General features: G+C 40.4%; 1 protein-coding gene across 1 annotated transcript; it reads left to right on the top strand.

Annotated features, from left to right (window-relative positions):
* Window positions 1–447: 447 nt before the first annotated feature.
* Window positions 448–10201, top strand: KARS (lysyl-tRNA synthetase; the record flags this gene model as incomplete). Its single annotated transcript, XM_009695091.1, has 12 exons — window positions 448–598; window positions 811–976; window positions 1388–1481; window positions 1782–1968; window positions 2144–2269; window positions 5550–5669; window positions 5909–6071; window positions 6171–6344; window positions 7097–7182; window positions 7860–7945; window positions 8273–8399; window positions 10058–10201. Coding segments are annotated over 12 exons (1624 nt in total), but the record flags the coding sequence as incomplete, so codon positions are not given.
* Window positions 10202–10397: the final 196 nt, after the last annotated feature.

Genomic DNA, 10397 nt, shown 5'->3' with positions numbered 1-10397 from the left:
GGCGGGGTCGGGAGCCGGGGCGCCTGTGGGCAGTGGGGCGCCGGTCCGGGCCGCGAAGGCGCCTTCGGGAACGCCGGGTAGCGCCTGACCTTTTTCAGTGGAGAGTTTGCCTTATTTCACGTCCATACTGCGCGGGGTCCGTAGGCTCTTAGTATAAAATGGCCTGCGGAACGTCCTTGGGCACATAGGCGCGGATCGTCAAGGTTGTTTGTGTAATGTTTCATTCAGTTTTAACGTTCTCTGAGTATTTGTGTGTCATAGGAGATGAACTAAAAGAGTTCAAAGAAGAAAATGCTTAAACATGCTTAAGGATTATTTTGAATTTTGGGCAGAGTAATAGAAATAACAGGGTTATTTGTACAATAAGGTTTTGGCAGAATCCTGACAAGTGTTTCCCTGTAGAAATATCAAAGTACCTGCTGCACCTGGTTTCCTTCTCTTTTACAGTGAGCTGAAGAGGCGTTTAAAGGCTGAGAGAAAAATAGCTGAAAAAGAGGCAAAGCAGAAAGAGCAAAGTGAAAAGCATTCAAATAGGCCTTCCTTGACTTCTGACTGTGAGAATAACATTGGTGCTGATGAGGAAAGCTTGGATCCAAATGTGAGCATCTGGCCTTATGCTTATCACTGTTCTGAGAATAAATGTTACTGATTTATATTTGCTTTTTTATTCAAGGGGAGCTAAATGGTTAAAAGGGGAAAGGAGGGACCTATATATTTGTACATAAGGGCAGCTGTGTTTTTAATTTACAACCTGTAAAATATTTTCAGTTTCTAACAAACTCGTTTGGTTTTGTTTGTTTCTGGTCACAGCAATACTACAAGATCCGTAGCCATGCAGTCCAGCAGCTGAAGGGCACCAGTGAAGATCCCTATCCCCACAAGTTCCATGTAGACTTGGCGCTCTCAGATTTTATAGAGAAGTACAGTCACCTGCAGCCAGGAGATCACCTGACAGACACTACAGTGAGAGTGGCAGGTAAAGACTTATCTGGGATACAGAAAGATGGTCTCTTGCTTTGCTAAGCCAAGTCTTAGCCGCTTTTAGCGATGGGGTGTTCTCTTTTCGAATTTTTCTGATCCCCCGTTACTTGGTCATGAGGTCTGTAGCAGTGTTAGGCTATTCAGGACATGTCCTTTCAGACTGAGTGGACCTGTGCAACATCCCGTACAACTACAAAATCAGACAGTGATAGGGGCTCCAGGACCCAAAGTTTATATGATCTTTTGTGCACTGGTATTAATTTTGAGACTGAACAGCTTCTCTTTCATGGTTAGTGATTAGTTCAGAGCTGATGATCCTTTGTCTAAGTGATAATACTCTGGCTTTTGCCCCTGTATCCTTTCTGCTGGGGACTCTTCCTGATGTCCTGCATACTTTGATATTTAGGTCGAATCCATGCAAAGCGTGCCTCTGGAGGGAAGCTGATTTTCTATGATCTTCGTGGCGAAGGAGTCAAGTTACAGGTCATGGCAAATTCCAGGTAAGCAGAGATATTCCCAGTAGCGTTCTAAACGGAACTGCATTCTGGGGTCTAGAGATCTGTATTTGGGCATTCTATTCCTTCATCTCCTTAGGCTATTTGTCTATGGGTTGGCTTAGGCAGCCAAGTAATGTTTTGCTTAGGATGTTGTGGTTGGCTTCACTGCTAGAAGAATGTGGGGTTTTTTGGTTTTTTGTTTTTTTTGTTTTTTTAAAGGATTTGTTCTGGAGAGGGACTTGCAGGACAATTTAGAATGTTGAATTTTAAACAAATGTATTTACATTGATTTTGTAATTACAGGCTCTACAAATCCGAGGAAGAGTATTTCCGTATTAACAACAAGCTGCGTCGTGGGGATATTATTGGTGTAGAGGGGAATCCTGGGAAAACAAAGAAAGGGGAACTGAGTATTATTCCTTATGAAATAACTCTGTTGTCTCCATGCCTGCATATGTTGCCTCATCTTCACTTTGGCCTCAAAGATAAGGTACTTGTAATACGTGTCAGTCTTGGAGGCAGTTTGACAGATAGGTCTGAATGGATGACCTTTCATATCTGCTGATGGTATCAGTCAACAAAGGAACATTAGTTTTGGTTTGGTATTTTTTTCTTTTGGCAGCACGTTTTGTCTAGCGTGTTCTAAAGATATTTGTTCTTTTCAGGAAACTAGGTATCGTCAGAGATACTTGGATTTAATTCTTAATGATTATGTGAGGCAGAAATTTATAACCCGTGCAAAGATCATTACATATATTCGGAGCTTTCTAGATGAGTTGGGCTTCCTTGAGGTAAGGCTTCAGTGTTTATTTCTCTGTGCATACTGAATGTGTTTAGAGCTTCTCAGCTTCAAGGATGCTTTATATTCAGGTTCACATGCGAGGTATTTACAGAAGGGAGAATATTTACCTCAGCATGGTGTGCTTTATCAGTTTAATGTAATGGGAGCCATTCCTTTCCTCTCTTTTTAGACTGTTCCTCAGTTGGTGAGGTTATGACTCAGGAAACTTTTATCAAGGTAGTACTTCAAATTACTGCTGTCCTCTCCTTATTTCAGTAAATTAAGGTGGAAATAACATCTTTGAAATGGTGTTTTGCCTCGAGATAAATGCAGATTTTACTTCCTGTAAGTAAAATTGGTTTTATCTTAAAATCTATTGCGGAGTAGCATGTGAGAAAATAATACTAGCTCTGCTCTCTGTTGCATCCAGATTCTTGGTTGTACTTTACAGTTAGCAAAAAGATTAGAACTTAATGTAGTTTGTTTACAAGTGTTTAAACTGAATCTGCAAAAGCTGCCAGTGGGAGTTTGTTTTGAGAGCAGTGAGAATCTGAACCTATGCTGTGTCACCTCTGTCGTATGTGTAATGGCTTTAAAATCTTTCTTTTGGTTTTGTTTTTTTTCCAAATAATTCTTCATCTAGTACTTACAGATTTTACTGGTCTGATAACTTAATCAAAAAGGACCGTAAGAGTCCTTTTCAATTTATATAAAGTTTTGACTTCTTGTTGGAATAATGGAGTAAGTTACTTAGGCTTGGTGAGAATGTTGAGAATAAAATAAGAGGCAGAGAAGTCAGGGAATAGACTACTGTACAATAGAGTGCAATCTGGGGTTATGAGAATTGCGCAGTGCTCAGTCATATCAGTACTCCACATGGCACAGTGTAGTGTCATGCTATGGACAGATACTAGTTAATTTTGAGAAAAATTAGCCAAGCTGTCATGTGTATTGTATCATGCTCTTCAGCTGATTGTCAGGGCTTGTTAGTTCAATTGTCATCAATTAAACTTTATTTCTGATTCCAGTACTGTCTGGGATGCTGACTGCTTTCTGTTTTCTGCAGCTCCGTGTGTTTTATAGTGGAGATCTGTTTGGAGAATCCCATTAAATACTTGTTTGGGGAGCTGTATTAATTGATTGCTTACACAATTTCTCCTCTTTTTTAAGTTCTTTGTTCTTTCACAGGAGTCCTGAGTCTCATTCTGTTTCATAGAAGCGTTCCCCTTCTGTATGGCTAGAAGTAGTTCTGTTGTGAATTGTGAAATTCTTTTGTGAAAATACCTGTTTTCATGTTTCTGGGTCAGTAATGGGGCAGTAGTTCTTGATGCTAAGATGTGAGGATATGGACAGACACACTGAAGTTCTCTGTGTTAACATGAAAGCCAAGCTGGTTTGTAAGCACAGCAGTTTAAATGTGGCACGTCCCGCAGAATCAATTAGAAAATTCTTCAGCCACTTCCACCAGCTCTCTGTGTAGGGGGCCAAGTTTTGAGTTGTAAGTCATTCTGCTACTTCATTTTTCCATCATTTGCAACTACTTTCTCTTTTCGATGTCAAGAGGCATTAAACTGAAGTCTGTTTCTCATGTAGTCGATAGCATATATTGCTTGAAGCATAAGCGGTCACCTTCTAAACATCTAAAAAAATGCAGCTTCTGTGAAAGAAAATTGTAATGATTTGAACTAATTCAATTCACTGAAGCCTACAGGCGATTGATTTAATTCTTTTTTTCTCCTTGAAATTGTGTACCTCTGCAGAAATTCAGTTGGACTCTAGGATTCCCCATACATACAGAAGATCAGTAACAGCTTATCTAAAGTGAATGTTTCCATGTATCCATGTATTCCCAGCCATTCTCACCACCAAATGTTTTTGAATGCTGCAAATGTAAATACTTTTTTTTCCCCAAAAAAGCAATACTATCAAAATTGTTTAGGTTTTGCAAAATTTGCAGTATCTATGGCATTTAATTTCTTTCAGGACTACTGCTTTACAGCTTTGCTACAGAGACTGTTCTAAAGAATTTACGGTGTAAGCAGTGATTTGGAGTAGGTACTGAGGAAGGCTGCTACTTCTTATAAGTTTTACGAAACAGCTCACTCTCTTACCTAAGTGGATTTTATCACGGAATGACAGAATGGTTTGCGTTGGAAGGGACCTTTAAAGATCATCTAGTCCACCTCCCCTGCCTTGGGCAGGGACACCTTCCACGAGACCAGGTTGCTCAAAGCCCCCTCCCACCTGGCCTTGAACACTTCCAGGGATGGGACACCCACAGCTCCTCTGGGCAACCTGTTCCAGTGCCTCACCACTCTCATCGTAAAACATCTCTTCCTTATGTCCAATCTAAATCTACCCTCTTTCAGTTTAAAACTGTTGCCGCGAGTACTGTCACTACAGGCCTTGGTAGAAGGTCTCTCTGTGCCTTTCTTATAAGCCCCCTTTAGGTACTGGAAGGCTGCTCTAAGGCATCCCCAGAGCCTTTTCTTCTCCAGGCTGAACAACCCCAACTCTCTCAGCCTGTCTTCATAGGAGAGGTGCTCCAGCCTCTTGACCATTTCCATGGCCTCCTCTGGACCCACTGTAACAGGTCTACCTCTTTCTTGTACTGGGGACCCCAGAACTGGATGCAGTGCTCCAGGTGGGGCCTCATGAGAGTGGAGCAGAGGGACAGAATCCCCTCCCTTGACCTGCTGGCCATGTTTCTTCTGATGCAGCCCAGGATATGGTTGGTTTTCTGGGCTGCAAGCGCACACTGCCAGCTCGTGTCCAATTTTCCGTGTACCAGTGTCCCCAAGTCCTTCTCCATGGGGCTGCTCTCAATCCATTCATCCTCCGTGCTGTACTGATACTGGGGATTGGCCTGAGCCAGGTGCAGGAGCTTGCAGTTGGCCTTGTTGAACTTAATTTTCTGCACTGTAGAGAGGTGATTTTGTGACAATGCCACAGCCCAGTTCCTGGCTTTGACAACGTGAACCCAGCAGGTTCACATTTATAGTAAATATGAATGATTCTGGATAGCAACAAATAGATTAAATAATTTGTCTTTACTGACTGCATGGGAGAAGTGCTCTTTAGCTCAGAATTGTTTTCATAGACTGGAATGTCAAACGTTAAATACAGAGATTTTTTCATCAAAGCTAGCTGTGATTTGTTTGTTTGTTTGATCTACAGAGTTCTACTTTGGAAACAGATTAGATGAAAGCAGGGCATTGAGGTAGGAGCCTGGAAATATTTATGGCACTGTTAAATTAATTTTTGTTGTTGTTGTTGTTACTATTTTACAGATTGAAACTCCTATGATGAATGTAATTCCAGGTGGAGCTGTGGCAAAACCTTTTATCACATACCACAATGAATTGGATATGAATTTATATATGAGAATTGCTCCAGAGCTTTACCATAAGGTAAAATACAAGTCCCTCATGGCTAAGCTTATATTCTCCAGACTGTTGTGATCTTATTTTAAAAAAGTAAATGTAGCTAAACCAAGGATTATTCTTGAAGAAAGCTGGGCTCATTGGATTGGAGGAAACAAAATGTATCTTGAATGAGATTTGTAAGGTCACGTTGCAGTTTTGCGTGTTTGAGCTCTCTAGTTCTTTCGACAAAGTTAGTGTGTCTACTAGAATTTCCTTTTGTTTAGATGTTGGTGGTTGGAGGCATGGACAGAGTATATGAAATTGGGCGTCAGTTCCGGAATGAAGGAATTGATTTGACTCACAACCCTGAGTTCACAACTTGTGAATTCTATATGGCTTATGCAGACTACCATGACTTGATGGAAATTACAGAGAAGTTGCTTTCAGGTGATGTATACAATATTAATTAAAAAAGAGTAAGAATCTCTGGAAGAATTACGTATTATGTGGCATGCTCTTCTTCTGAATGTCAGGTTCCTTTTGTAGGGATGGTGAAACATATTACTGGAAGTTACAAGATCACTTATCATCCAGATGGTCAAGATGGACAGGCCTACGAGATAGATTTTACCCCTCCCTTTCGGCGGATTAGCATGGTGTATGATCTGGAAAAGGTCCTAGGAGTGAAATTTCCATCAGCTGAGTGTTTTGAAACTGAAGGTTAGATGCTGAGTATGAATGTTCTATAATTCTTCCTTAACAGAAAGAGGGCGAAAGATCTCGAGTTCTCAGCCTGCAGTCTGTCAGATGCTTTTTTGAGGTGGTACTAACACATGGGATTGCTTTTCTCCGGTTTTGTCCGTTACCTGAGTCCAGAAAGACGCCTTCATGCCTTGCAGTCTTTGGCAGGATCTGACTTTTTTCTTCTTCCTTTGTTGAGTATATGTGATACTGTATACTCAAGAGGCATGATCTGGGCAGTTTTTGATGTGTTGAAGAAACCCAGCGTTTTATTTCTTATTCCTTCTGTCTTTTGTGCAGTTGAGTCCCCGTGCCTGTGATCATAGGTTAGGAGTATGATTATTTTGTGCTTTCTTCAAAATGTGTGTATGTGCTATTTTATTGCTGGAATCCAGAGCCACAAGGAAAAAAGTTCATATGCTTTTCAGTGATTTCGGCGTGCCACCCCTCCCCCCCAGTTTCTTTTTTTTTCCCCAACTAATAATGTCTAGCAGTCGTGTGGGTTTGTGCTTAGCTGTTATCAAATTTCTGAAATATGAAATAACTTATATTTTACTGTAAACTGATTAAAAACAAACACTATTTTTGTAGATTGACACTTAAGCTCATGATTTCCATGATGTATACCATTAAGCTTTTACAAATCACTCTAAGACATGTTGAAGCATGCAGAAAGAAAAACACATGGCTGCCTCGGTGGCTTTTCTGATTTTTGTCTACAACAATTTCAGAAACTCGCAGGTTCTTTGATGACCTTTGTGCAGAGAGAAATGTTGAGTGTCCACCTCCCAGGACAACAGCTAGGCTTCTTGACAGAGTAAGTAAAGGTGGTGTTCTTACAATCGTAATGTCTATGCAGATCTATCTGTATCAACAGAAGTCTCTTCAGAGCAAAAGTTTAGCTGCATCTGGGAAAACATGTTGAAGTGCACTTCAGCTATTTCTGTATCACAGTGAGAAAACTTGTTGTGTCACAATCATTTTTTATGTTGTTTACACCAAAATGTAGTTTACTCATGCCTGCTTAATGTGAGCGCTAGAGGACTTTAGTTTGATAACTGGTCTCTTGTGCTTAAAGCAGATCTGCTTTATGTTATGTCAGTTTTGTCTGTGAGATCAGTGCATTTGTATGTACCTTACCAAACTGGTAGGCTTACTATATTGTTCTTCTATTAACTGTATTAAGTCTTTGTACCCAAAACATTGCCCAATAGCTGTTTTTCTGCTGCTTTTCCTATTGGCCTTTGTTGTAATGTCCAAATTAAATTAGGTTACTATTTTTTATGCAGTTTTTGCTACGTCATTTTTCTTGCCCAACTAGGACATGCACTCTCTGTTAACGAAGACATTACCATGATCAGGAATTATTAGTTGGGAAATTTTTCAGCTTTATGGTACCTTTGTCAGTAGTGAAGAGGGGGAAGTAGGATATTTGGGGAAGGCAGTGCTAGGAAAGTGATACTGTATGTAATTGTTTTGCTTTTGTTTTCCCAGTTAGTTGGTGAATTCCTGGAAGTCACTTGTATCAACCCTACATTCATCTGTGATCACCCACAGATCATGAGTCCTCTAGCCAAATGGTAAGAGTATGAAACACAGTCAGTGTGTAACTCTTTCATAAAGTAGGAGTAGAGAGTTTAAAAAAGGAAAAAAAAAATCACATATGTGAAAACAGAGATTTTGATGTTGTGTACTACTTTGTGAATTCTGACACCAACTGAGATAGTCATTGGTTCCTGAGCTGTGAAACCCATCATCCAGGGAAGAGGGTGCTGATGCTTAGTAGTTTGAAGTTTTGACCGATGTTACTGCTAAGCGTGGACAGTTCTTCTGAAGTAATGTATGTGCTCTTTGCTTCTGTCAATATGTTTATTTTAAGGTATGGTTGTTTTGTCATCTTCACATAGGCATCGCTCTCATGAGGGACTAACGGAACGCTTTGAACTCTTTGTAATGAAGAAGGAAGTGTGCAATGCGTACACAGAACTTAACGATCCTTTCCGGCAGCGGCAGCTTTTTGAGGATCAGGCCAAGGTATGGGGTCTTGCTGATAGTGAATCAATGATATAGGCACATAAGCAAAGAATATTTCCTGTGTTATTCCAAATCTGTCATTAGTCCCTACTGCTGAAAAGGGTTGTTACTACTTTGAGCGAGTGTTTCGCACTCAAGTGAAAGTCTGCCATTAGAAGTTAATTCCTTTTAAAGGAACCTCGCTCTCTAAGGTAAACAAGTCCAAACACTGCTGTTGGCTAGTTTCTCAGTAGTGTGACTGTTTTGGAATATCTTCCCTTTTATTCTACCTGAAGTACTAATCTGAAAAAAAGCAAATGTGCAAAGCGTTTTCTCTGTCTTGCTCAAGTTGAAAGTTATTTTTCCCCAATTAAGCAATGATATAGTCACCCAACATCATACTTCTAGGTTCTTAAATAAATTTTTGTGTCTGGTTAAGATTTTGAATGGTGTGTGAGAAATAACCTAATTTCCTGAACTGAGTTATTACTATTTTAAATTGGCTCACAGAATAAAGCTGTAGACTAGAAATTATTAGGCCTGCAAACTTGCAGTACTAGGTTTCTCCAGATAAGCCTCAGAAAGGAATGACCGAAACTTACTTTGTTATTAGTTAGGTATACACATCCATGAATGCATGATGAAGGTCAGATGATGCGGTCTGCAGAAACAGAGTTCCTGTCCTTCCTGCTCTTTCCAATGGCTTCACAGTGCCTGAGAGGATTAAGCAATTGCCAAAACCAGGAAAATAGACTTATGTTAACTAACTTACTTTATAGTAAATTTCAAAATGTTCAGTCAGAATGAGTAATATTACAGATGTCTTTCACCTTTGCTCTGTTGTATTTGTGTTTGCTGCTGCTGTCTCTCATGATTGTAGCCAAACTTTGCAGACATGTATCTATTGAATGAAAATTTGCCTGAAAATTTAATGTTAAGGTGGAGATTCAGATAAAGGATGGCAGTTTGCATTTCAGGATTTCAGACTCAGCCAGAAATGTTGACTTTTAACAGTCTTTTGCAAAGTCTTCCTTGAAACCGTGTGAGCAAAAATTTTTGTTGTTGTTTCAACACTTACACTTGGCATTTTCTAAATTTGAGAGGGTTGGCTAGTCTGCATTTTTATTATGATGACTTTTGGCACTTGCAGGTTGTCAGGGTCAGATGCATTAGTTACCATCTCACTGTAGGGGTTTTTTTTAGTCTTTCTACTTGAGGGGGGAAAAAAGCAATCCCTCAACTTTGTTTCATGGAACAACTACTGATGATTCAACCAGTTGTGCTTCTCAGTTGTTTCTGCAAACATTAAAGGGGAGGTTGCAAGCCATAAAGAACCTGAGAGGCCTTTGAAAGCAATTTATTCCACTGTCATCTGCTGCCATATGGCCCTGGAGATAGCTTTCACTGAAGGGCCTGGGCCTCGGCCTAGGAAGGAAACTTACAGATCAGAAAGGAATTGAGCCTAGAGCTATTTTGGAAGCACCTGTACAAGTGACCTACACAGTTCTCCAGGTGCCGAGATTACTTCATGTTACTTACGCAGCTGTACAGGGCTTTGATTTCATCAGTCACAGGGCTGCTACAAATACCAACGTGTCTGCTTTTTGGTAGGGGTTAGCAGAAGCGGCAGTATCTAGCTCTATACAACCCACCTTTTCCTATTAAATTTTCTCATTTAGGCAAAAGCTGCAGGTGATGATGAAGCCATGTTTATCGATGAAAACTTCTGCACCGCACTGGAGTATGGCCTTCCTCCTACAGCTGGCTGGGGCATGGGAATTGATCGCTTCACCATGTTCCTTACAGATTCCAATAACATCAAGGTAAACATTAGAAATGGCAGCTTTGTCAGACAACAGGCCATGAGATTCTGCAGAGCAGGCCATCTCTCTTAACAAAACAAGTAACAGACAGTGTAGCCGTTTGAGGGGTTTGTTGTTGTTTTGGTTTTTTAAGACTAAGAATTCCACCTCAGAAAAGCTCCCCTCTGTTGCACTTGCTTAGAAACCCCTACAGAGG

This window comes from Cariama cristata, unplaced genomic scaffold, assembly GCF_000690535.1.
Source record: "Cariama cristata isolate BGI_N322 unplaced genomic scaffold, ASM69053v1 scaffold10772, whole genome shotgun sequence".
NCBI lineage: Eukaryota > Metazoa > Chordata > Aves > Cariamiformes > Cariamidae > Cariama > Cariama cristata.
This window is presented reverse-complemented; position numbering and strand designations above follow the sequence as displayed.